This window comes from Gossypium hirsutum, chromosome D13 (assembly GCF_007990345.1).
Source record: "Gossypium hirsutum isolate 1008001.06 chromosome D13, Gossypium_hirsutum_v2.1, whole genome shotgun sequence".
In the NCBI taxonomy this organism is placed as follows: Eukaryota; Viridiplantae; Streptophyta; class Magnoliopsida; order Malvales; family Malvaceae; genus Gossypium; species Gossypium hirsutum.
In genome coordinates, this window is record NC_053449.1 from 269,300 (window position 1) to 296,941 (window position 27,642).

The 27,642-nt window shown below is 33.2% G+C and overlaps 5 protein-coding genes and 1 pseudogene across 8 annotated transcripts; 1 reads left to right on the plus strand and 5 right to left on the minus strand.

The window, feature by feature from the left end:
- Nucleotides 1–1,072: 1,072 nt before the first annotated feature.
- On the minus strand, nt 1,073–3,554 carry LOC107935529 (ABC transporter F family member 4). The gene is made up of 6 exons (XM_041109771.1): nt 3,339–3,554; nt 2,482–3,255; nt 1,862–2,234; nt 1,555–1,641; nt 1,249–1,356; nt 1,073–1,140 (listed from the first exon to the last, which is right to left on the minus strand). Exons 1-6 carry the CDS (start codon nt 3,552–3,554, stop codon nt 1,073–1,075), a joined length of 1,626 nt encoding a protein of 541 aa, XP_040965705.1.
- A 2,838-nt stretch (nt 3,555–6,392) lies between these two features.
- Nucleotides 6,393–8,592, minus strand: LOC107935530 (protein EARLY RESPONSIVE TO DEHYDRATION 15). 3 transcript variants are annotated; one of them, XM_016868142.2, is made up of 3 exons: nt 8,376–8,592; nt 6,867–7,226; nt 6,393–6,759 (listed from the first exon to the last, which is right to left on the minus strand). In XM_016868142.2, exons 2-3 carry the CDS (start codon nt 7,192–7,194, stop codon nt 6,608–6,610), a joined length of 480 nt encoding a protein of 159 aa, XP_016723631.1. In that variant the 5' UTR covers nt 7,195–7,226; nt 8,376–8,592; the 3' UTR covers nt 6,393–6,607. The 3 variants fall into 3 exon arrangements, with proteins under 3 accessions (XP_016723631.1, XP_016723632.1, XP_016723633.1); XM_016868143.2 differs by having other exon boundaries at nt 6,867–7,261; nt 8,376–8,524; XM_016868144.2 differs by having other exon boundaries at nt 8,202–8,519.
- A 2,287-nt stretch (nt 8,593–10,879) lies between these two features.
- Nucleotides 10,880–13,819, minus strand: LOC107935484 (tRNA-splicing endonuclease subunit Sen2-1). Of its 2 annotated transcripts, XM_041109816.1 has the most exons (6): nt 13,667–13,814; nt 13,445–13,563; nt 13,192–13,324; nt 13,055–13,097; nt 11,868–12,604; nt 10,880–11,507 (listed from the first exon to the last, which is right to left on the minus strand). In XM_041109816.1, the coding sequence occupies exons 5-6, from the start codon at nt 12,597–12,599 to the stop codon at nt 11,478–11,480; spliced, it is 762 nt and encodes a 253-aa protein (XP_040965750.1). In that variant the 5' UTR covers nt 12,600–12,604; nt 13,055–13,097; nt 13,192–13,324; nt 13,445–13,563; nt 13,667–13,814; the 3' UTR covers nt 10,880–11,477. The 2 variants fall into 2 exon arrangements, with proteins under 2 accessions (XP_040965750.1, XP_040965749.1); XM_041109815.1 differs by lacking the exon at nt 13,055–13,097 and having other exon boundaries at nt 13,667–13,819.
- A 2,262-nt stretch (nt 13,820–16,081) lies between these two features.
- LOC107935487 (LOB domain-containing protein 1) lies at nt 16,082–18,637 on the plus strand. Its single transcript, XM_016868106.2, has 2 exons — nt 16,082–16,439; nt 17,796–18,637. The coding sequence occupies exons 1-2, from the start codon at nt 16,173–16,175 to the stop codon at nt 18,156–18,158; spliced, it is 630 nt and encodes a 209-aa protein (XP_016723595.2). The 5' UTR covers nt 16,082–16,172; the 3' UTR covers nt 18,159–18,637.
- A 2,178-nt stretch (nt 18,638–20,815) lies between these two features.
- On the minus strand, nt 20,816–22,076 carry LOC107935488 (uncharacterized protein At3g28850). The gene has a single exon (XM_016868108.2). It carries the CDS (start codon nt 21,868–21,870, stop codon nt 20,842–20,844), a length of 1,029 nt encoding a protein of 342 aa, XP_016723597.1. The 5' UTR covers nt 21,871–22,076; the 3' UTR covers nt 20,816–20,841.
- Nucleotides 22,077–22,801: 725 nt separating this feature from the next.
- On the minus strand, nt 22,802–27,231 carry LOC107935535 (calcium-dependent protein kinase 1-like; annotated as a pseudogene).
- Between the last annotated feature and the right edge of the window lie 411 nt (nt 27,232–27,642).

Below are 27,642 nucleotides of genomic sequence, written 5' to 3' on the forward strand. Positions count from 1 at the left end.
TGCATTCGTATAAAATTGGTATATGAATAGACATGGGCAACATAAACAAAACTTTCTATGCCAATAAGATGCTTCATCGACCAAAAATCCATCTTTGTAACATAACAATACCAGCATACAAGGAATTAAGCAATGAATCACTAACAGAATCTAAGCCAAATTCAACCCAAAATCCAAGAAGACAAGCAATTATCAATTGAACAAGTACATGAAAAAGTTCCTTCATAATTCCAAAGTACGATAAAGGACATCGGAACAAAGAAACTAAAAGCTAGAAGTTCCTATAAAATCCAAGATTAGCAGTTCATGCATCTCTCTTCAAAAGAAGGCTGATAGAAGTAAAAAAGGGTATTCATGTTCTTCAACATACAACACTAATTGCATCTGTTCAGGACTCGAAATGCCATCAATACAAAGCAAACAAAATCAATGAATCACTAGCAAAATCTAAGCCAAATTCAAACCAAAATCCAAGAAGACAAGCAATTATTAATAAAACAAGTGCATGAAAAATTCCTTCATAATTCGAAAGTACGAAAAAGGATACCAGAACGAAGAAAAATTATGTTTTCCGTCCTTCTAGTTTTCTACCCCTCCAATTTTCTTTCCACTCTACTAAGCAAAGCAAAAGCTAGAAGTTCCTACTCACCCTCATTAGGAGATGAACAAAAATCCAAGATTTGCAGTTAATCATAATGCATCCCTCTTCAAAAAAAAAGGCTGATAGAAGTAAAAAGGGTATCTTCATGTTCTTCAACAAACAATACTAACTGAATCTGTTCGAGAATCAAAATGCCATTCACACAAAGTCAACAAAACCATTATCAAGCAACAGTGGTTTCACTTTTACATACAATTCATATCATTCTTATGGGGTGAGTCAAAGCTAAAACTAAGCAATTCTTCAAAATTTTCTTCACAATTTCATTCATAAGCTACCATTATCACCAACAACAATGGAGAATACACAAAATCAAACCACTAAAATTACAACAAAGTAACAATAGTTGCCAAAAGTACAAGCAAAAAAAAGGATTTTGTAATCAAAAGTAAAGTTCTGAAACCTGCTCATCTACTCCTCTGCTGCATCTTTTCTTTTTCTTTTCTTCTTTTTCTTCTTTTCAGTTTCATCCTCAGCCCCTGCATCAATTGCACCGTCAACAACAGCAATAGCCTCAATAGCCTCCTCATTCTCTTTCTTCTTCTTCTTCTTCTTCTTCTTCTTTGTCTTCTTTTCAATTTCATCACTCTCTACATCAATTGCACCATCAACAACAGCAATAGCCTCAATAGCATCCTCATTTTCATTGCTCTTCTTCTTCTTCTTCTTTTTCTTCTTTTCAATTTCATCACTCCCTACATCAATTGCACCATCAACAACAGCAATAGCCTCAATAGCCTCCTCATTCTCTTTGTTCTTCTTCTTCTTCTTCTTTTTCTTCTTTTCAATTTCATCACTCCCTGCATCAATTGCACTATCAACAACAGCAACAGCAATAGCCTCCTCATTCTCTTTGTTCTTCTTCTTCTTTTTCTTCTTTTCAATTTCATCACTCCCTACATCAATTGCACCATCAACAACAGCAATAGCCTCAATAGCATCCTCATTTTCATTGCTCTTCTTCTTCTTCTTCTTTTCTTCTTTTCAATTTCATCACTCCCTTCATCAATTGCACCATCAACAACAGCAATAGCCTCAACAGCATCCTCATTTTCATTGCTCTTCTTCTTCTTCTTCTTCTTTTTCTTCTTTTCAATTTCATCACTCCCTACATCAATTGCACCATCAACAACGGCAATAGCCTCCTCATTCTCTTTGTTCTTCTTCTTCTTCTTCTTTTTCTTCTTTCAATTTCATCACTCCCTGCATCAATTGCACTATCAACAACAGCAACAGCAATAGCCTCAATAGCCTCGTCATTCTCTTTGTTCTTCTTCTTCTTTTCAATTTCATCACTCCCTACACCAATTGCACCATCAACAACAGCAATAGCCTCAATAGCATCCTCATTTTCATTGCTCTTCTTCTTTTTCTTCTTTTCAATTTCATCACTCCCTACATCAATTGCACCATCAACAACAGCAATAGCCTCAATAGCATCCTCATTTTCATTGCTCTTCTTCTTCTTCTTTTCAATTTCATCACTCCCTACATCAATTGCACCATCAACAACAGCAATAGCCTCAATAGCATCCTCATTTTCATTGCTCTTCTTCTTCTTCTTCTTTTTCTTCTTTCAATTTCATCACTCCCTTCATCAATTGCACCATCAACAACAGCAATAGCCTCAACAGCATCCTCATTTTCATTGCTCTTCTTCTTCTTCTTCTTCTTTTTCTTCTTTTCAATTTCATCACTCCCTACATCAATTGCACCATCAACAACGGCAATAGCCTCCTCATTCTCTTTGTTCTTCTTCTTCTTCTTCTTTTCTTCTTTTCAATTTCATCACTCCCTGCATCAATTGCACTATCAACAACAGCAACAGCAATAGCCTCAATAGCCTCGTCATTCTCTTTGTTCTTCTTCTTCTTTTCAATTTCATCACTCCCTACACCAATTGCACCATCAACAACAGCAATAGCCTCAATAGCATCCTCATTTTCATTGCTCTTCTTCTTTTTCTTCTTTTCAATTTCATCACTCCCTACATCAATTGCACCATCAACAACAGCAATAGCCTCAATAGCATCCTCATTTTCATTGCTCTTCTTCTTTTTCTTCTTTTCAATTTCATCACTCCCTACATCAATTGCACCATCAACAACAGCAATAGCCTCAATAGCATCCTCATTTTCATTGCTCTTCTTCTTCTTCTTTTCAATTTCATCACTCCCTACATCAATTGCACCATCAACAACAGCAATAGCCTCAATAGCATCCTCATTTTCATTGCTCTTCTTCTTCTTCTTTTCAAGTTCATCACTCCCTACATCAATTGCACCATCAACAACAGCAATAGCCTCAATAGCATCCTCATTTTCATTGCTCTTCTTCTTCTTCTTTTCAATTTCATTACTCCCTACATCAATTGCACTATCAACAACAGCAACAGCAATAGCCTCAATAGCATCTACATTCTCATTGCTCTTCTTCTTCTTCTTATTTTTCTTTGTTTCAATTTCATCAGCCCCTATGTCATTAGCACCATCAACAGCAGCAGCAACAGCCTCATCACTCTCTTTGCTCTTCTTATTTTTCCTCTCAGTATCTATTGAACCCGCTTCAACCTCATCTTCCTTCTCCTTCTCAGTCTTCACTTCAGGTTCCACATCACCATCCTCTTTATTCTTCTTCTTCTTCTTCTTTTCTTTTTCTTTTTCTTTTTCTTCTTCACTTGAACTTCAACTTCATTTTTCTCATCACCACAAGCTTCATCCGATTTCTTCCTTTCCATTTCCATCACTACAATCTTCTTTTCCAACATAGAATCCCAACCATCAGGCAACACAACATTTCTCAACCACTCTTTAGGAGTACTATCGTTAAAGAGTGCAAGCGGGTCAGCAGAAGCAGCAATACTTGCAACCATAGAATCCCCATCGGCAGGCATCGAACACGCTTTAGGAGTATCGTCGTTTGGGTTATACAATTTGGTTTAGGGTTTAACCATGAAATCTTGGTCGGGTTCTTTGGTTTCAGAACTGGGTTTGGTTTTTTTTCTGACGCTTTTTCTTTTCCGAGCGAGAAACGTCGAAATTGCAACTATAGGGTTAGGGTTTTGGGGATTTCCTGGTCTGTGTGGGCTCGATTTAACTTCAAATTGGGGGATTGGGCTTTCCTTTTATAGTTCTAAAGGTCTTTTTATATAAAAATAAAAAATTACAAAAATTATCAAATACAAATTAATTATCCTAAATACACTAAAAATGGAATGCAGGATTAAAATAATAATTTTTTGTGTTGTCTAACACATTTACGGTGTCGATATTAATTTTCTTTTAAATGTGACTTACAATAAAAAAATTGAAATAAAAAAAAAGAGAAAAAAGGAATTTGAAATAAAAATTTGGGGTGAGCGCGTGATCGATTAGTCACATCAAACGATATGGTGCAGGTAACACCGAGCCACCAACACACCCCAACTCTTTTTTTCTTTAATATCTTTTCTTTTTTTATTTATATAAATTGATCCTCCTAACTGGCAGTATTGTGACACTCATTAAACTTTCTTTTTCTATTTCTCAACTATTTTTTTGTCAGACTTATTTAAAAAAAAATCTATTAGTGTCGCTAATAGATTTTTTTTAAATAATTTTTTTTATTTCAACTTTTTTTTTCTGTCCACCCTTTTTAAAAAAGTAATACCGGCAACAGCTCACGCCCAACCCTTTTTTTCAGCTTTCTTTTTCTTTCTTTCATTTCTTCTTATATTTATATAAATCGATCTCCCTTACCTGGCAGTGTGGTGAAACCTATTTAACAATTATTTTTTTAAAATTTCAAATAGATATCGTCTGACACATTGACAACACATCTTGTATCATCTTTCTTTTCTATCAGCCCTTTTTTTTCTTAAATAACACTGGTGCCACCACTATAAAAAAGACATTTTTGTATTTCTATAGTTTATATTTCGTGTTTACAAAAATATTGGTGTTTTTTGAATGTTGCCTGACCACTTGGGGGTACCAGTTAAAAAATTATTTCCTTACTTCATCGGGATTGATGGTAGCAAGAAGAGAAAATCTAGTGTGGTGTCGTCTGACAGTATGTTGACACCCATGTTTACGGTAGAAAACACCACATTTTCATAAAAATTTGGGTGCAATACCATTTTCATAATTTTTTTATTATTTTAATAAAAAACCCTAGTTCTACACTTTCCCCTACTGGTGCATTTAAGACATTAGTGCTCGCAAGCTACTTGAGCTCAACTTGATAATTACCAAATTGGTCGAGTAAAATTCGAGCTTAGTAATGTTCGACTTGAATGACTCATGAACCTTATAGATCTTTTCATATTTTTATATTATTAAATTATTTTATTGCCCTTAATATAAATTACTAACCCTAAGCTCTAACTTGAGTACAAAAATTAGTAAACAAACTTAATTGAGCTTGAGTAGCTCGAATATATCTCAATCAAAGCTTGAGCTTAAAAATAAATATTTGATCGAGCTCAAATATCGAGCTTGAGCTCTGCTCGATTACACCCCTATAATCCCCCTAATTTGATACGAATAAAGAAATTCCAAATAATAATAAAAACACAATTGAGACCTTCCACTAATGAAAATAATAGTTGATCAAGAAGATAATGTGACAAATAGAAACATTAAAAAAATTACTTGTGGCGTGTGAATGTAATTATGCTATTCTAGCATGTCATAGGGTTTAAGCACCACAAAATCACATTATGATAAATTATAACTTAACATGAAGAGAATATATATCACTCGTACATTGCTTATATCTATTGTCCTAATATGACAACTTACACTTACAAGACGGGGCATAAATAGGGGGACTTGATTCTAAAGAGTACAAAGTTAATATGGAGACGGGACATCGCACCTGAGGAATGACCAAGGACATTCCCTTTTAAAGCCTGCAAAGATTGAAGTAAGGCAATTGGCTCTCTCCTCTCACCCTCCAAGTTATCTCCCTTCTTCCTCTTGAACTCCAAATCCCTTTATGAATCTAAACTCTAATTATCTTCATCTATTTATGACTCTTGATTCAATGAATGAATTGTCACCAACGATTATCATCCCAACCTTATCATTTTCAAATTTTTCTAATTTAATCCTCTTTTATCTTTTAACTTAAAGAAAAAAAAACTAGAAAGTGTGCTAGGGAGAAAATGAAAATAGAAAAAAAAGTAAAAGAGGACTTTATTTTTGTGTTTGGTTTGCTAGGAAAGTGATGCCGCTAAAAGTAAATAGGAAAGATTGCTATTCTAATAATGTATAAAAATAGATTTATTTTAAATTAAAATGAAACAAATACGATAGAAATAGTATAACTTATTTTTAAATAAAAATTTTTTAATAAAAATAATTTATATATTTTTAGATTTTTAAAATTTATAGTTGCTAGATAACATATTAAAAAATTGTCACATGCCATCAACAAATTGACTATTAATATACTACATTAATACAAACTAACAGTATTAGTACAAAAATATCAACCTAAATGACAAAATACAACTAGGTCAAAAAAAATTAAAGTACCAACTAAATACATTTAAACAAATTAAAAGAAGACGAACTATATAAAAAATCAGATATAAAATTTAAACCTAAAACTTTTAAAGATTTCAACAAAAACCTCATTTAATTTTTATAAAAATATTTTTAATTTTTTTTCCATCGTTAACGTGCCACAATCAAACACACAGTCTAATATAGCCATAGATTGATCAATAAATATAAAAATCCTGAGATGATGAAAGATGATTCTCTCTTTTTTCCTTTTTTCTATTTTTTTTTCTAAAATTTTACATTCTTTTTTACATTTTTTTTCCTTTTTGATATATCGTCAACTAGAAACAAAGGCATTAGAATGGTAGCAGAGTTATAAAACTTGAAAATCTACAACGGTTACAGTTACAAACGACCAGAGAATTTCAGCTAAAACCTGGATGGCTAATACACACATTCAACGAGGTTGATGGATGCAACGACGACCACTTTTAGCATTCACATTCTTCGCCGGCTTCTCCACGTATTTTGCTGGTTCTGCTGAAAACCGAGGACTAGATGGCACCAAACTCAGATTCTTCATCAGAGCTTCAACACCCTTCTCAAAGCCTAATGTAATTTGATAAAACGATAAATGCAAGTAGTAGAAGTAGAATCGACACACACACATAATTCTCCATTTCCAGAGTCGTAAGAATTTATTTACTCGTACGTACCACCATTTGACGGTAAAGGAGGTGCTATGGTTTCCATTTCATTAGATTGGATGAACTCTTCGAACTGGAGATCTTCGTCAGAGACAAAGTCAAAGGGATCTGCGAGCAAATCAACAATGTCATTGACATCAAATACATCATCCTCGGTGTTGTCGTAAAAGCCATCTTCATCCTGGTTCTGGCTGATCCAATAGTCACGGTACCAAGTTGTTGTCGTAACCAGTTTCCACCATTCGGGTGAGAAATCCTCCACTTGGCGATAAACAGCCGGAACAAACAGAGGGGCATTGGGGTTCAATGTTGACGATCCTCCAGCAACTAGAGCCATTCTACCAATCTTGTTTACTTATCCCTTTAATTCTGTAACACACATTGGTTTAAACAAAATCAACAACCTAAAAAAAGAAATTACAAGCGATTAAAACAGATCTTCGAACACAACACAACGATTTGATCACTTACAAAAACATCAAAAGATAAGTCAAAAGGAATCAAAACATAAGACTCCATCAATACATTCATGATTAGAAAATTGAATTAAAACAATCATAACTTCAAATTAAAATTACCATTCAAATCATCACAGTCGATGATTAATCTATCTAATCATAGTTTAAGGATCTTTAAGATCAGATTACCCTTGACGACAAGGAGTATTTACTCCTCACCTACATAAACCTAACTTCATTCGTATTTTAATTTTACATCAACCAACAATTTCAATTCAATTCATTTTCAGCAACTTTTCATTCACTTTCTCACCAACCAAAAAACAGATCAAACCAAAAAGAAAAGCAGATGAAATTTTGACTTCGCAAAAACATGACCATGCAAGCTTAAGGATCTTTAAGATCAAATTCCCGTTTGTTGACCGAGAAAACGGATGACAAGAAGTATTTACTACTCATACATGTAAACCTAACATCGTAATTCATATTTTAATTTTACATCAATAAATTCAAATTCAAATTCCGCAACTTTCCCTTCACTTTCTCACCAACCAAACAACAGATCAAACCAAAAAGAAAAACAGATGAAATTTAGACTTTACAAATACATAATCATATAAGCTTAAAGACCTTTAAGATCAAATTCCCGTTTATTTATCGAGAAAACGGATGAAAAGAAGCTTTTACTACTCATACATGTAAACCTAACATCATAATTTATATTTTAATGTTACATCAATTAATAAATTCAAATTCATTTTCCGCAACTTTTCCTTCACTTTTTCACCAACCAACAACAGATCAAGCAAAAAAAAAAAAGGAAAACAGATGAAACTTTTGACTTGTAAGCTTAAGGATCTTTAAGATCAAATTCCCGTTTGCTTACCGAGAAAATGGATGAAAAGAAGTTTTTACTCCTCATACATGTAAACCTAATAAATTCAAATTCGTTTTCCACCACTTTAATTTCCTTTTCTCACCAACCAAACAACAGATCAAACAAAAAACGAAAAAAAAAAGCACATAAAAAATTTAAAAATTTTCAAATCAATAATTTTACCTTCGATCAGCGTAATCGAAAACCTCTTTCGAAATTATCAGTTGAATTTTTGCGAAAAGCTTTGGAAGAAAAGGGAAAGATGGTGAGCTCTATATATAGGGCAGGAAAACCGAACCTGATAGGTTAGGGTAAGGAGGATCAGGTTCGGTAATTATCCGAAGCAAGGAACTTTGATAGAAATATACCTACTGTACAGCCTGCTGCGAGGGGCGGTGGTGGGTCAACCATCCTTGTCGTTATTCGCTTCTTGGTTTTTAACCCGTTTGCCTTTTTTGACTTTGGCTTTTACTGGAATGCGTTTTTTACCGTTCATAATGTTACCATTTAAGAGAGAAAGGGTAAAATATGCCATTAGTCCTTGTAATATTTGTAAATTTAAAATTTAATCCCTCTATATTTTAGATTTTTAATTTTATATTCAGTTGTTAACACTGTTAAAATTATTGGTGTGGCATTTTAAAATTAAAAAAAATACTCATTTGACAACAATGTAACTAAAAAAAATGACGTTGAAATGAATCTAAATTTAACAAAATAACTTTAACAGTATTAACTGTTTAACTTGAATTTTAAAATCTAAAAAATAAATAAATTAAATTTTTAGAAATAAAAGTATGGAAACTGAATTCTAAATTTTTAAAAAGTAAAGGTCTCCCGTATAAAAGAAACAAAATTTTAAAATAAGAAAAATGAAATCCTTAAATAGTTAAGTTTTATCACTTTATTAAGTGAATTTATTATTTTATTATTATTAAGCATGCTCTCGGTTTTGTCGCTTTCTTGATATTAACGTGATTCCCACCCAAAATGTTCATTGTTTCTAACAAAATTTAAAGATTAAGGACCACGATGACAAAATGAACAAACATTAGGGATTAAATTGAGGAATATGCCACAAGAGAAAAGGTGGGAAATTATTGAAGTTAATAAGTGGATAGATGAAATGTTGTGGGTCCCCCCCATAAACCTAATGAGGCCAAAAAATAAAGGGTGGGGATAATGATTAGATATATTAAAAGGGAAAGCAAGCAATCCGCGTAGCGCACATGCAAGTGTTGGTCGGTATGGTAAAAAACATGATTGAGAATGACACCACTTTTTGGCTTTTATTTATTTATTTATTTATTTTAATATTACATATTCAATGTATCTTTATCATGCTACCTCATCATCTTATCTCTTATTTTATTCATCCAAATTATTCCTTTTTTTTATGATTTGGATTTTTCAAAAAATTAATTTTGTTATGGGGTAAGAGAAAAAAAATCTAAAGAAATTCTAACATGATTGGTCAGTGTCCTTTATTTTATTTTAATAATTAAATATAAATAAAGTATTATTATTTGATAGAGTAAAAAAAAGAATGGTTTTGAACGAGAAAAAGAAGTGAAGAATCTTCCTTTTAATTCAGACTTTATCATAGCCGTTGTTTTTCTTTTTGTTATTTCGAAAAAATTGCTTCGGCTTTAATCACTCAAATTTTTTATGTTTCTTTTTATTTCTCATTAAATGAATGATATATTCTTTCGAAAATCCTAATTATTCTTAACATGATATTAGCAAATCTCATTGCTACTACTCAAACAAGCATGAAATGCTTGCATATTCGTCCATAAGGCCAAATCGAATATGTAATTATTAGAATAATTGTTGGAGACTCAAATGGTGAAGAGATTAAGAGGACATTAGATGTTTAATTGATATTTGAAATTAAAAATAAATAAATGAGATATATGATGAGTTTTTTTTAAAAATAATCTCATTTTAGATTCTGATCACATGTACTTTTTTTAATACGATATCTAGAACTACCCATATCCCCTCCTCAAAGAAGGGATTGTATGAAACTGTGATTCCACGTTATCCCCTTTCCAATGGGAGAATGACAAAGGAAGAAAAATTTGATTTGTCATTCTTCTATTGCAAATTGATAGGGATGACGTGAAATCACAGTTTCATACAATCTTTTCTCCATCTCCTCAACCCATAAATAGGAAAATAATGTGCTTCAACTAGAGGTAATCATGGGTTGGGCTATCCGGCCCGGCCCGACGGCCCACTCGAAAAATAGAAAGGTTCAGGTAAAAATATAGGCCCAAAATATTAGTTTGGGTAAAAAAAGAGACCCGTTTAGAAAACGGGCTAGGTCTCGGGAAAAACTTTTTTGGCCCAGGCCCGGCCCGGCCCGAATTATATATTAAATATATATTTTATTTTTAATCAAATATACTTTTCAATCAAATATATATTAAATATATACTTTTTTGGTGTTTTAAAATTTAATATGAGCCGGGCCGGGCCGAACTCGGGCTTAGCAATTTTCTTTCGAGTCGGGCTTGGACAAATTTTTAGGCCCATATTTCGGGTCGAGCCGGGCCCGGTCCTAGAAAATGGGCCTAAATTTTTGTCTAGGCCGGCCCGAACCCAACCCGAACCATGATCACGTCTAGCTTCAGCACACTCGAATCTATATTCTTCTGCATTGGTAACAATACTCATGCCAATTGAACTAATTATCGGTGTATCAAATATTTATTCATAAAAAAATGAAAAAACATTTCAACTCGGATTATTATTTCGGGCAATTTCCTACTCCCTCAACTTTTCTCTTAAAGTTTGTAATCCTTAAGAAGCTTGTTTTTCCCATTTTTCGTTGGTGGCAGTGACCTTATGGCCAGTCGATGGCCTTCCTCTCCTTCCTACTCTCCTCCTTACCCTTTCCTTTTCTTTCTTTTCATTTCCTTCTTCTTCCCCCTTCCATTTTCTCCCTTCTCTACCTCACTTATCCAACGACCCTTCTGCCAAGCCATTTGTCTCCACTGTCAGTGCAATTGGCCTTAATGTCGACTGTCGTGGGCCCTTCTTTTTTCTTTTTCTTTTTTCTTTGTCTTTCAGCAAAATAACCTCGAGATTTCTCCCATTCCCCTTGGGCTTCTAGTTGTCGGAATAGTGGAGGAGAGATTCTCGGCTACCTTGTGGTCTTTCCACGGTTACCCCTTGGAGCTTGGCTCATTTTCTCCAATAAAGAGTCTCCTCAACCTTTGTCTTTCACTGTTCCAGCAAGGTCATTGTGTTTGGTGGACTGACTCGTGCATGGTGATGTCAAATATGATTGCACCAATCCTTTACAATCTAGTTACACCCTTACTTAAAAAATTATTTTTTTAGAAATATTTATAAAAACGACTTTAAAACTTTACCAAACAATATTCAAAAGTTATAAAAAAAACTTAATATGTCAAAATAAAATCTAAAATTAGTATAAAAATAAATTAAAAAATTAATGAAACCCAATTATCATAAACGACTAAGAAAATTTTCAAAAAATCTGACCAAACCAAATCCAACTCAGTGCTATCCATACTAAATACGAATTAGATACAAATATAGAACACACATTTTAGAAAAATAAATGAAAAATGAAACAGCATAAGATAAAGAAATAAAGATACACATGTATAGGGTAATGCAAAACAAGATTCTAAATTATACCTTCTTTGTTCCATTCTTAGGACCGGTTTGATCTTCTCGGCTTCGTTCCGGGTTCCATCTCGTGATTGTCTGTTCTTCAACAGTGTAGTGCTCTAAACATGAAGGAGAGTTTGCACCTTGGTTATTACTATTCACGATAACAGTCAATAACGTTTTTGCAACACTTCCACAAAGACGAACCGTACAATGAACATCTGACCACACTCTCAATCGACCATTTAGATCATTATCTCCTTCTGATAGTACCAACACCGCGTACTCGGAATGAACAAGAGCCGGATGGTGACAGTAGGCAACAAAGTCCACACCATACTGCAATCCTGATCTTACAACCCAATTTTTATGCCGAAGATGAGAATACACCTTGTAAGAAACAGGAAACACTGGCTTTTTGGATTTTAAGTAGTCCCATAGCTCTTCATTACTCTTTATGTATCCGTTTTCACTGATGACTTTGAGGCATTTGAGTGAAAAACACAAATAGAAAGCTTCCTCCATATCCAATTGAAACCATTGTTTGTCCTCTTGAGCTGTAATTCTCGGTCGACCGAAACATGAACGGTTGAGAAGATCAGCTAATTCAGCATCCACTTCAACAAGTACACTGCAGCTTGAGAGTAAACCCCGAGTCTCAGATTGGATCAAAGAGGATTGGAGTTGTGAGACAATTTTAGACATGGGATCAGCATTAGCTTTGGCTTGTGAGCCTTTTCCTTTCCATCTAGGCTTCATTTATCCTTCAAAATACAAAAAAAACCAAAAATGATTTCGGTTTATGCTCACATAAGCTTTTCCCAGAAACTCTCTTACTCTTAATTTTTCTTGAAGTACTTGGGTTCTATGCATATCTAGAGACGGATACATGAATATGACCGACCCTCGAAATATATAAAAAGACTTACAAAGACTAAAAATATCTATGTCCAACATGGTTGTTAGAACCGGACTAGACCAGTCACTTGGACCGGGACCCGGCCGGCATATTGGTTTAAATAAAGCGGTCAAACCGGTTTTTGAATGAACCGCTCGAAACTGATTTAACCGAGTTTTTTAAATATGCTTTTTCTTTTAAAAAATTATGAAGTTTTCAATAACTCGTTTAATTGAAACCGGAACAACGAACGAACCAGTCAAAATGAAAATCGATTATCTAACCGATTTTTAAAACCATGATGTTCTGTACATACCCATACAGAGATTCTCATCCGTCCTATAAACAAAACTCTTCCTCTGTCAGAATTCCAAAACGTAAGACATTTAACTTGCCATAACCAAGAACTACAATAGGAAAAAGGAAAAAAAACAACTTTAAGTTTACTCTTACTTGAGAGAGATTGACGGTTTCTTTAAACAAGAGAAAAGATGATCAACTTCTACTTTCGCTTATTGAGAAATATTGTTCCAACACTTGCTGAAAGTAAATAGATGGAATCTTGTACACAGTTCAAGCCCCTAATCTGCAAGTAAATAAACATTTTTTGAAATTTTCATGCTTCCAAATTACCATAACAAAGACAAATGAGAGGAAAATAGGCACACAAAAAGAAAAAAGAATACAGATTTCATTTTTCTCTTACTTGAAAGAGAGTGACGACGGGTTTGCTTTAAACAAGAGAAACAAGATGATCCGCTTCTACTTTTGCTAGTTGAGGAATATCGTCGAACACTTGGTGAGCTAAGAAGATGCACCTAAAAACTGTCAACAAAGTACAAAATATACCATAAAAAGCAATCAGAAATCACATAGAAGTGGTGAAAACACCAAATTAAAAGAAGAATTAAAATCGTCGTCGACCCACCGAATTGTTTAAATGAAAACGAAGCCAAACAGATCCTTGGTTTATTCGAAAGATAAAAAAGAAGAGGGAAAGGAGGTTAATGGGCTAAAAACACAAATAGGAAATATAAAAGAGGGGAAGGGGGTTAATGGGCTAAAAACACTAATTGGAAATGGGCTAAAACCTCATACATAGAACATGAAATATAATATTTAGATTTTTTTATCAAATTATATTTAAATTATTAAAATATTAATTATACAAAAAATTATAAAATTTTAGTTTTACTGTGGTTTAAATGAATCCTTAAATGTTAGAGATTTAAATTTTAAACTACTTTCTTAAAAGATAAAAGTATGAACGAATTTAACAAAATTTTGGGTTCAATTGATTTTTTACATTGTTGATGACAAATTAAAGTAGGAGAGGAGATGACAATTCACACCGTGGAGAACGTGCCAAGAGCTATAACAGAGTGTGTTTTATTTTTACGGTGAAAAAGGTTTAACAAGAAAGATATAAGATCTTTCTAATATCAGGGACGCGTATTTATAGGTGAGGGTGACCTTCTCTTATTATTGAGTTTTAACACATGTATGGTACAGGTGTCATCAAGTCAGTCACTTGAGGAGCTCAGTAATCCTCTAGATAGACGGTGATGGGATAGAGATGACTAAACATGACCACACATGGAAAGAATGACCCAACACGTATTATGTATATGTATGTTTATGAAGTCCGATCTTTAGTAAATTTTTACATTTAATTTTTTTATTAAAAAAGTTATAAATATCTAAATTATAAGAATATTAATATGTTGAGAGTAAAAGGAAGTGATTTTCAGAAATTGAAGGTCATAAGTAGGTTGATATTTGTCTTCTTCAATGTCTGACCTTCTAAATAAATGGACATCAGAAGGATAAGGTTTCCAAAAAGTCTTAATCCCTATCATTTTTTATATCCACTTTTAAGAGAGGGTTAGAGCAAATAATTGATCTAAACGTTGAACTAATAATTGGGTGAACTTTAAATTTATATTTTTTAATATTTATTTATAAATATTTTATTGTTAATTTAAAATTATAGATTCTTTTTAATCGAGGATTGAGCTTTAATTAAATGAAATCATTGTTGCTGCAAAAACGAAGAGGATGTGAGTTTAAGATTATTTAAAGAAAAAATTATGCAAATTATAACATATATTTAAGATTATTTAAGGAAATAGTACGATTTTGCTAATTGTACAGGGCACAAAATCACACTCCGTAGGAATAATCAACCATTTCACCCATTCTTCCTTTTAAATCTTACACTTGGATGCGAAAGGTTAGAAATTATGGGCATTTGATCTTAGTTACCGATGGATTCCAACTGTTAAAGATATGATATATAGTACAAACGGCAAATAAAATACTATAAAGTGATGTATGAATGTTATGTTCGCAAAATAATCCCAAAAAGAAAAAAAAACAAATTGACAATGAAATGCGACACTGGAAGAATTCAGAAATAAACCAAAGATGCATCACATTTATCAAAACATAACACTATAAAGCATACATGTTTTTATGTAAAAAAAAATGTTTCGAAATATCTAATATCGTAACATGTTGACTTCGCTTTAACTACTTCACAGCAAAATTGAAAATTGAATTAAAAAAAAATATTTATCACTTCCCCACTTTCTTCCTACCAAATTGGAAATTTTGTAAAATTAATACATATTTAATAATTAAAATTATTATTTAAGCTTAATTAAAATTATATAATAATTTTATCTTTTAATTTTTTTCCGAAAATAAATAAACCTGCTTTTACCAATTGGTAAATTTATTTTTTATTGTATGAATATTAATTTTTTATTGGTAAAATTAATATATGATATATCTATATATACTTATTTTTTTATTGTGGAGAAAAATATAATTAAAGTAAAATAGAAAAGGGGTATTGGTATGGAAAAATAGTTTCAAGGTAGAATGCTTTTTTAAAGCACTAAAAGCCAAAAGAAAATGTAAAAGTCATACTACAACCCTAACAAAACTAATAAAGACATTTTCCCCCTTTTCCTTACATGGTGAAAATGCAATAAAGCAGCCACTCAACCCTCCTTCGAGGAAGAGAAGAAGAAAAAGAACTTTTGATTAGTGCAAGCAGTGTAAAAGAGAATGTTATAGAACAACAATTTTAATTCGAAGAACTTAATAATTATTTTTGTAATTTTCTGAAATTGAGTGACTAAAATGTAAATTTAATAATAGTTTAGTGGCCTTGAATGTATTTACCCATAACTGAGATAATTAAGGGGGAAAAGGAACACGTATACAAAGATTAGGTAGAAGAATGTAGAACCGTTGAGGTCATGTTTCATACTACATGACCTCACTCTTTTGCATCATTTGTAGTATAAATAATAGTATACCCCTTTGTACCCAAAACTAATTTATAAGCTCCATAAGTCTTTTTCTCTTTTACAATTCCATCCTGCTTTTTCATATCCTTTCCCTAAAAGCTCATTTTGCAAGATATGGAATACAGTGAACCAATTCCAACTCCTACTGTTTCTTCTTCTCCATCCCTTTCTCCCAATTCTTCGATCTCTTCGAACTCACCACCTTCTCCACCGTTGTCGCCCCCGCTGGTGGTTATTAGCCCATGTGCCGCTTGCAAAATTTTGAGGAGAAGGTGTGCTGATAAATGTGTGTTGGCACCTTATTTTCCTCCTACTGAACCAGCCAAGTTCGCGATTGCTCATCGTGTCTTTGGTGCTAGCAACATCATCAAGTTCTTGCAGGTGGTTTTATGGTCTTTCCTACAACTAAATAATATTCCTCTTGTCATGTTTATCCCTATTGGAAATGATAATAAGGGTATTTTTTTTGGTTTGGATTTTATGCTCAGTATAAATATCATAAGTAGTTGTTCAAGTTTTAGGGTAGGTTTAGATTAGCGGTGCGTTTACTTACGATTAGTGTAAAAATAACGGTGGCGGTGAGATAGATACTGCAACGATATTGTAGCGTAAGATAAAAAGTAAGCTAAACACACCGCACTGCACCTCGCCGTCCATCCAAATCCTCTCTTAGATAATTTGAAATATGAGTCTTAAATTTTACCTAATATCACTTATATATATAGTATAATATATTTAATTTTTTTATCTTATATAAATTACATAAGATAGAATGATAAATGAAATAATAAGATATTATAAATTTGAAAACGAGTCAAGTCAGTCTTGAACTTCTAATATTAGAGAGCCTAAGGTTGACCCATAATTTAAACTGATCTGATTTTTCTCTAAGTTCATTTTTTAAACCTAATATTTTTATTCAAATCATCCCAAATTTTGGATAAACCTTTAAATTTAAACAAATAACTCGTTGGTTTATCAAGTTTATTCCACTTTAATAATTCTACAAGTCTATTTACTTCTTAGTGTAGAGACATCACTGGCTCTGGGAGGGATTGGTTGTTGTACATAGGTAGGGACATTTAATGTGGAAAGAACCCTACTTTTCTAAACAAAAATGTTGACGCTCACTGATGCCCACTTTGACATTGTCAAGATATGTATGTACTTTATATATATCCAACTTCTCCAAATACCTTGCCTTTTCCACACATTGAAATGAAGTGATTCACTGTATACCAAATCGGTTTTTTTTAAAAGATAAACGAAATTTTATTATGAAAAAGTCAAAAGAAATGGCAAAAGAGGTGGATAGGCAATACATAAGTCATTAAATTTAAAAGCATTCAAACCTATAATCTCTATGTCAAAGGGCAAAAACAAGGGAGGAAAGCAGTCGTTCTAGCACCCAAAATGATAAGTTTGTCATTTAGACTTTTTAAATTTTTTAAAAAATTTCAAGTTAGTATAATGGTGAAATTGCATTTTGCCCTTATAAAATCGTTGATTCATTTCTGGTCTCTTAAAGTAATTTTCTAACTTTATTCATGCTCTAAGTTGCTACAAGCAATAATTTCAGCTGAACTAATACTCATTTAGACTAATCGTATTCCACTTTTGTGGAGATTTATAGTCAATATTTTGACATTAAGCCCTATTGATTTGATATAGTGGTTAAAGGTGTAACATCAACGTTGGCTAAACCATGGACCATCTGAAATTTTTGTCCGCATGCAGGAGCTTCCCGAGTGTCAAAGGTCGGATGCCGTGAGCAGCATGGTTTACGAGGCTGGGGCAAGGATCAGGGACCCTGTTTACGGCTGTGCGGGGGCGGTTTTCCAGTTGCAAAAGCAAGTGAACGAGCTTCAAGCACAGTTGGCCAAAGCTCAAGCCCAAGTCGTCAACATGCAATTGCAACAAGCAAACGTCCTGGCTTTGCTTTGCATGGACATGGACAAGGCACCGTCGTCTCCTCCACCAAACTCTCCGCAATCAGCCGTTGGTGACACTTTCATAACCAACAGCAGCTACCTAAGCTTCATGGAAGACATCAGCAACGATGCCAACTCAGGGTCCCTTTGGGAGCCTCTTTGGACATGATTAATCCTTCAAATTATATAAAATGGTTAATATATCATTTGGTACCTAAGGTTTTTTTGTGTCCCAATTTAGTATCCAGGGCACAATGAGTGTTTGACATTCGTGCTCTACTACAAAAATATAGGTATTTAATTGGGAAAAAAAAACTTAAATTCAATTACTGAATTAAGCATTAAAATTAAACTCAAGTACCAAACAATATATTAACCCTTATATGATCGTAGTCCCTCTTTAGAAATTCTCCTAACTCAAAGCTAATGTCTAAAGAAGGAGAAGTTGAAGGACATTGGATTAATGAACTTAGCTTATTTTTATGGGTTTATAATGTAAACTAAGATATGTATGTATATGAGGGGGAAGTATAAGTTTAGGATCTAATTTACTTTGTTAAAGCTAAGGCAAAGTTGATAGGGCTTTTTTTTTTCCTCCATGTTATTTTCCATGTTTTTGAAGAAATAGAAATATGATCTATATTATACTATTAAGAGTTTAATTAAATTGGTATTATTGTCGATTGAGTTTTAGTTCGAATGGTATGAACATTGTTACAATGCAGGAAGATGTGGGTTCAAGTGCGTTAAATCGTATTATCCTTTCTATTTATGGGCTAAAGAGGGATTATATAAAATTTAAACTCAAGACATAATAATTCTTATTAATTTAACTTTGTTATTTCGTGACATTTAATTTTTATTCGATTTTTTTTAATAAATTTGTGACATGCAAATTTCCACCCACGTGCATCATAAATTAGTTTACATGTTTACTTGATTTTCCTAAGTTTTATTTCTACGCTCGTTATTGAAATTTTCACAACTTTTAGGTAACCAACTTTTTGTTTAGTTGAATATTACTATTTTTTATTTTTATAAAAAGGTTTTGAGTTCGGGTTTTTAAAAATAACAATAAATTAAGTCAAATTTGAGTTCGGTTTTCGGATATAAATGTAAGATTAATTTGAAAAAAAAATTTAAATTTCTGTTTGATATCTAGATGATATGGATTCAAATAGGAGCGAAGGTAAAGGGAGCAAGCATTGAGCTCGACCCCCAAATTTTTATACGAGAAAATATATAATAAAAATAAAATATATATTTAAAATAAATGATAAATCTCAAAACTACATGAAATGTTATAAATAAACTTTAATTTTGTACAAATTTATATATGTTTTTTTAAAATTTATATATATGAAATTTTTATTTGATCGAATTTAAAAAATAAACTAACGTGTTTATTTCTTTAAATACATATAATTAAATTAAAATTTATGTATAAAAAATTATCTCTTAAAATAATAAATAAAATAAAAAATGAGGATAATACAACCTAATAAAGTGAGAAATTGTCATGTCTAGATGACTAGAAAGTCATAATTTCGTAGTTGAGTTAGGTTTAGGGTTGACTGCTTCCTATAAATTTAAGATAAAATATATAATCCATCTATTCTACGAAGCAATGAGTATTTAAATGTGGAAAACAGAAGTCCTCATTGAGCTGCTTCTTTTGTTTTATTTTATATATATATATATAAGAAACAAAATTTAGTGAAATAAATGGATTGAAATGTTGATCTACATGTAGAAATATAAGATTGAATGTAAGAAGGTAATGATGATGAAGTTCCTAAGGTTTGAAAGGATAATATGATTGGAATGTGATGTGGTTTGATCATTGATGGGTAAGGTTCGATTATTCATTTAAGTTTAAAGATTCATCTGAAATATGGAAAGGTTTGAATAAAAAATGGGCTTAATCAAGATATAAGGCTCGTTTTCTATTCGGTCCGAGCTTATGATAGAATTATTTAGTTCGGGTTCGACCTAACTCGATCCTGAATATATTATGTTATTTTATTTATTTATATAATTACACTAGTCTGTGTGGTATTTGCTCTTGTGATGTGTGATTTTGTTAGAGGATGAAGGTAGGTAGGCTTGAAAAAGAAATCAGTGTGTTATACCTACACCTTTTGAGCCAAACTTGCAGGTCAATGCCTTAAGCTAAAAAGGATGCCTTGCAAGCCCATAATCTCACGAGCCCAATACCTCGCAAGCTTGTTTCATCAGGATTACACCCCTAACATGGATATAGTATCTTCCATCCATGCCTTACAGATACCTATTTCCTAACATGGTAATTCATACCTACAACAATAAAACATCAATAGATCAATTAAATATCAATAAATCTAGAACCAATACATAAACAACACATGGAGACACTCCCTTATAAGCATATAAACATCAAACAAAGGATCAGGACACACTCTCGTCTTGAACTCTCTCTTTCTCCTCTAATACTTTTGATCTATCTCTCTTCCTCTCCTTGCACCCCAATCCTCTCCCCTTACCACCTTTCCAATTACCATTATCTCCTTCCAACTCTTCATCCTTCGAGTGAACTATTACAAACTACCACCACTTTCATCTTGAATCAACACCAACATATATAATCTAACAAACCTTAATTAGATGAAGGCTTAAGCTCAAGAAAAGCAAGCATGCATGATACATAAGATGATTATATATCATCAATCAATTTTACATTAGTGTTCAGTGATAAACAACAAATTAAGGAATGGGAGAAACAATGATTTATATATATAATACCACTATGTGAGAAGAATAAGAATCAAGAGAACGACAGCACCACAGTAACAATACAATACATCAAATTTTTTTCAGCAGCAAAGAGGGCAAACAATCAAACCATTCTCATTACACTTCATGCATTCACTTGACATCCCATCATCACCAATGATCTTATGACTACCATTACAAACGAAACAAAGCACAAACCTAACACCACCACACCCTTCACAAGCTCCATTACAATTATCCAAAGGGATACCATTGAAAAGCACCTTAAGCTTCCCCTGTTCATGTAATGTAAGTACCTCATCCGCTCCACCAATGTATCTACCCTTTATGAAAAGCTTCGGTGGCATCACTTTCCCACCCAAAATCCTCCATAGTTCTTCTTTATATTCACAATGCATTGATATATCTCTTTCGTAGAATATCACTTTGAAACTTTCGAGTAAGAACCGAACACTATTGCAATCCTCGAAGGTCTTTCGTATACCTTTGAGTGTCGTCGTGTAAAGTATGACCGACCCATCGCCTCCGGCCGGACACTTCTCTTCGAAAGCTAATAAAGGGTCGCTTTCTTCTTCTTCTTCTTCTTCTTCTTTTTCCTCGATTCTTGGTTTTTTCTCGACATGATGGATCTCTTCATTCATCTTCATATGTTCTTTTACAGCTTGTTCAAATGCAGCTAATAATTTAGGATCGAAAAGCGTACACGAATTCAAATCCGGCCTCCGGAATGACGACACATCGATCTCCGATAACGGAACGGCGGTGGTGGAGCAATTCTGCCGACTACAATCCACATTCTCTGTCTCAATATTTGGCCTAATATTCTCTTTGTCGTCATCTTCTTCTTCCCCATCTTCGTCTTCGTCAGATTCAAGATCTTTCATTAGCTCTTCTACATCGATGATTTCAGGCTGGTTTTCTTTAATCATTTCTTGCTCCTCAAATTCTTTGGTGAACAACTTGGGTTGTTCATTGGGATTCGGTGTTTTCGTATAAGAATCAATAAACCCATCAATGGCAAGCACTTGAAGAACACGATCTGGCTTTAGGTAACCAACTGGTTTGATTGATTTCAGCTTCTTCAAGAATTTTCCTTTCACACTCTTCATTTTCCTTTTTTTTTTCTCCCAATCCAGAAAACGAATCCCAGAACTTAAATTTGATCCAATTTGGATACCCAAAACAAGAAAATTGAAAATAAAATCAATGATTGAACCAAAGATTTGAGCTTTAGTTTTTGTTTGATGTACAGAAAGGAGGGGAAATGGGGGGCCGAGTTTTCAACGGCTAGAAAGCTGAATATATTTTAAATTTTTCAGAAAAAAGGGAAATTGGAATCCGATGTAGACAAAGTTACTTTTGGATACGCGAATTGAGCAATAAATTAATGACACGTGGAGATTTTTTTCAAAGACACATGGAAGATAGAGATAGGTGAGTTTAAATGAAATAGTGGTTCTGTAGAATAGAAAAGAGAGTGCATAACGGTCATAATGTGCTTTATAGGGGGCCCTTAATGACCTCTCCACACTGAGTTTGTGTTTTTTTTGGTTTTCTTATTAGCTTTCTGTTTTTATTTTTTTATTTTAAATAATATTTTTTAACTCACAAATTAATATTTAAATTATATTTTTTTTATATTAATATTTAAATTTTGGTATCTAAATCGTGCATTTCCTGAGCATTTTTTTAGTCACGAGCAATACCTAAACTACTATTTTTTCCATATTAGTACTTTAATTAGTTCAATCGTTAGTCAAACCGTTAAAGTCTATTTTTTTTAAAAAATAACCAATTAAAAATTGACATGTGACAAAAAACATAAAAAATATTATTTTCTTACATATTTTTTCAGAACCGAAATGATAGTCGAATCGGTCGGACCAATTTCCGGTGTAGAATTAAAATATTATTGTGCATTTGTTTTTGGCACTTTGCCAAGAAACATACAGCAACTTGGGATTTTGTAATTTTGTGGATCATTGGATTATGTATTTTTTAACAGAAAAATGAAAAAAAAATTCTAAAAAACAAATATAATAAATAAAAGAGAAACCAAATTCCTTTGTGAAGAAGCATACAACATGAAGGAAGCTCATTCTGATTGCAGGAAAAAAGGTTGAAGAAAATGGAAAAACCACCACCTGCTCCTTACAATAAGCATTGCTTTGGTACTTTTTACTATACAAATCTCAGTCCTATTAACAAGTGTCACGATCCGTGAGTAAGGCTATACGTGACTGGAGCTAAGTCTCGGCTCATAACACAAGAACATGAAGAGATGCATATGCTAAAGTTTTAATGCTTCTCTAAATCCAATACCAAAACTATGTTGTAAGCCTTCCTTACCAGCACCAGCACTGCCAGCATTTGTGGCGACATGTCCTTTCTGCATCATGGCTACAAACTCATTGTAGTCTATGCGTCCATCCTGCATATGATTGGTACTGTATACGGTAAGTGGACAAACGATACAGGCGACAAAGTGCTAAATAAGGTTTATTAATTCTTTCGAGCAACTTCATTATGCAAAGAGAGGTAACTTAAGACTTTGTTCTTGTTTTTGGTCAATATATGGTATAATGATTGTTTTAAAATGAAGAACTTACATTATCTTGATCGACTTCATGGATCATTTCTTCAAGTCGGACATCCTCTATGCCAAACTCTTCACATGCTTGTTGGAGTTCATCGGGAGTGATATAACCACTACCATCCTTATCAAAGTAGGAAAATGCAGCAAATAAATGATCTTCTCTCTCGATTTTGTTTAGGTGCAGTGTAGCAGCTACGAATTCCCCATAATCATTGTGCCGCTATTATCAACATCAGCCTGTTTAAGAACACGTGTGCATTAGAGACAACTAATCATAGCTATTCATGATTGGATTTGTATTATGAATAGATCAAAGAGCAAATTGGTCATTTCTGTTAAAAATTTCATCCCTTTTGTACTATTAAAAACTAGCATGGCTGACAAAATAGCAAGACATTGACATGTGGCATATCACATGTACCTCATCCTAACATGCAAAGACCAATTTTTAACAATAAAAATGGATAAATTTTTTAACACAATGGCAAATTTGCTTTTTGATCTAACATACAGGGACTAATTTGCCAATTTTTTTAGTAGAGCAGCCAAAATGCAATTCGACTCCTAATTGGGTATTATACTTTTACCAGATTCAGAGTTGTTTATCTCAATATACTACATCCAAATTGGGTATTATACTTACTGCCTGCATAAGATCATAAATTTCAGACTCCTTAAGATTAGCTCCAACTCTTTTCAGTCCAGCTTTAAGTTCTTCGAAGGTGATTTGACCACTGTTGTCCGTGTCTATCATCTTGAACATTTCTTTGAGGCCGGCTATTTCTTCTTCAGACAGATTCTCTGCAATCACCTGCCAGGCCAAAAGAAAGAAAAATCATGATAAACAAGTTATGATAGCTTGCGTATCCAGTGAAACCCCCCCTTTTCATAGCATGTACTCAGACTTACCCTAAGCACCATTTTCTTGAGCTTATTCATTGCCGAAAATTGCTTCAAACGACTTAAAACCGCAAAATCAAGGGGCTTGTTGGGTGCAACACCATCAACCTGTATCCAAGGGTGACCTGCATACAGTTTAAACAAATTAGTAATTGGAGAAAAAACCGAGGTGCCCTACAGAAATTTATACAGTATTTCCCTTTGGCATCAACATTTTATCTTATAAACGGTTTCTGTCTGTAACATGGATAGCATGACTTACATAAAACAGCATGTGCAGTTAACCGTTTCTTGGGGTCTCGAATGAGCATTCTTCTCACCAAGTCTTTTGCACTTTCAGAGATGTTAGGCCAAGGATCTGACTCAAAATCGAGGTCACCATGCAAGACTTGGTCGAATATACCATCCTCACTTTCTACATAATGACCAAAAAGGGAGAAAAAAATGTGAAGATCAAAACATAATCATACTGGAGTAAACCGAAAGAACTGTCACTCGGCTAAATCAATCAAAATGGAAAAATCTTAAGCATCAGCAACTTTCTTACCAGCCCAAAAGGGAGGAACACCACTTAAGAGAATGTAAAGTATTACTCCTGCACTCCAGACATCAGCTTCGGGACCGTAATGCTTTCGTAAAACTTCTGGGGCAACGTAGTATGGACTTCCAACCACATCCATAAACGTTTCACCTACATGGAGAAAGAGACTATTGAGGATTACAAAATGCAATGTTTAATGGCATGAATGAAATCTATGTAACAGAGAATTTCTTAATTTGCTGATTCAATAACATATTAGGAATTGAATCACTAACTTTCAGAATTCATCAGAACTCGGTCAGTCTTGGAGGTAAGAAAACCATGCAGTTTTAATGGCAAAATGTGGATCAAATTAAAAAGATTTTGTTAGCCTAAACACGGTAAAAGTACCATGGGAGGCCCTGCACTAGGAGTCAGATTGCATTTTACCCATTTTACTAAAAAAAATGAACAAATTAGCCCATGTACAATTAATCTAGGAGTCAAAAATTGTTGACATATAGGAACCAATTTTAATAGTAAAAACGGATAGAAATTTTAACAAAAAGACCAATTTGCTCTTTGAATTAACATATAGAGACTAATTTGCGCATTTTTTAGTAAAGGGGACAAAATGCAATTTGACTCCTAGTATAAGGGCTTCCCTAATACTTTTACTGCCTAAATACTTACTAGCTCATGAGAGTCGAGAAAACACATACTTGATAAAGCTAAAATTTCAAGTAGCTTATATAATTGCTTCCCCTAATATGTTCGCTAAACCAAGACAGCAAAGATAGGGCTTAAAATATGTACCAAATAAGCGCTCAGTTTATACCTGGCTTAAAGAACATTGATAATCCGAAATCAATAGTCTTAAGAAGCGAATCCTCTTGCTGGTTAATAAAAAGAAAATTCTCCGGTTTAAGGTCTCTATGCATAACCCCTAAAGAATGACAAGATTCCACAACCCCAACTATAGTCCTTGTAAGTGCAGCTGCCTTTCGTTCCGTATAATGTCCACGTTGAATGATTCTATCGAAAAGCTCTCCACCAGCACATAATTCCATAACAACATGAACCGCCATTGCATCCTCATAAGCACCTTTTATTGATATAACATTAGGATGCCCTGCCAAGTGATGCATTATTTGAATTTCTCTTCTCACATCCTCAACATCCTCATCAGTTAATAACTTTCTCTTCGCAATCGATTTGCAAGCATATTCTTTTCCAGTTGACTTCTCCACACAAAGGAAAGTTGTCCCGAATTGACCTTGTCCTAATTTTTTCCCCAAGCTATAATATTCCTTGAAATTTCCAGTCTTTGTTTGTAACACTGACTCAGTCCTCAACCCTGCACTAGACACCCTCTTCACATGAGGAGGCTTAGGTTTTTTCGGTTTTTTGGATTTAGTCTCTTGCTTAGTCTCTGATTTCGGCATTGTAATTTGTTCCGGAGGTCTGCTTTGAACCGGTAATGCTGATTCAGGTTCTTTAGATGCTACTTCATTCCCAGTTTCCCTATGAGAAACCGAGCCCTCAGGTGATCGGTTTGGCCACATTACGGCTGAAACAGATTGGAAAAACCCATTTTTCGAAATGCTTGGTCCTACACAAGTATTACCCATCTACTCTCTTTACACTTAAATTCCTTCCTCAATAATAATACCACTAATTTTCACATCTAAATCCCTAAACCAATTGATGGGCTAATAATCAAACACATAAAGATCTGATCTTTATATCACAAAATAAAAAAGTTGAAACAACTATACCTTACAAAATTAAGCTAAAATTTAACATGATTGAAGAGCCAAGTTCCAAAACAACCTAATTCGTTAAAAAGAACAAAAAAAGGGTCAGCAAAACTATAAATTACAAACTAATAACCCATCATTTCTGCTACAGCAATATTTATATGTATACACACACACAAATACAACTTTTGATATAAAAGAATTGAACAATTCAACTTGAAATGCTTTAAAAAAGAACAAAACAAAAAAAGAGAGAGAGTAAAGTTGAAGAAAACAAATGGGATAATACGGGTTTTACCAGGTCATAGGGTTTGGTGGGTGGGTGTCTTATCTTTTTAAAAGAAAGGCATCAACTTTGATAATATCAAATATGAACTTTTATATATATATAAATTGGTATTAAAGAAATAGGAAGAGGCAGATACGTGGTTTTGGACATTAATAAAGAAAAAACGCGTTTAAAAGGGGTTCGCTGGAAATGGCCGGATTTTGGGTTTAATCTGAGGAAAGGACCACTTCGCAGCCGGCGGCCAGCAGCCGGCGGCCAGCAGCCATTAATTTGCCTTTCAAGGAAAAGATCAAAGAAGAAGGTTTGGTCTTTACTCTTTCTGTTTTTTCAACTGTTTGGACAATGGCTTCGTGTTCTGAACCAGACAATGGTATGGCATTGCTGACCCCTATGGACCATGCAATATAGAATATACTCTCCCTTTTTTTTTGATAAAAAAATTATATATACTTGATTTGGTGGCATATAAACAGAAATGAAAAGTTTGTACTAACTGATATCATTAATTTTTTTTAATGTTTACATTATATATTACAATAGATTTAATTCTTATGTATTATAAATTATATAATATAAAATATTACAAATATAAAGATAAATCAAGTCGAGCTCGGTTGTTCTTTTAAATGGACTTAATTTTTTTATCCAACCCATTTTTCAATCTTAATATGTTTAATATTATATCGTAAAATATGCAACTTAATACAAGGATATCGTATAGTAGCAAATGATAACACTATCCTATATATATTGTATAATTTTTAATATGATTTTTAATACATATATACTATAATATTAAAAATTTAAGTCGATTAA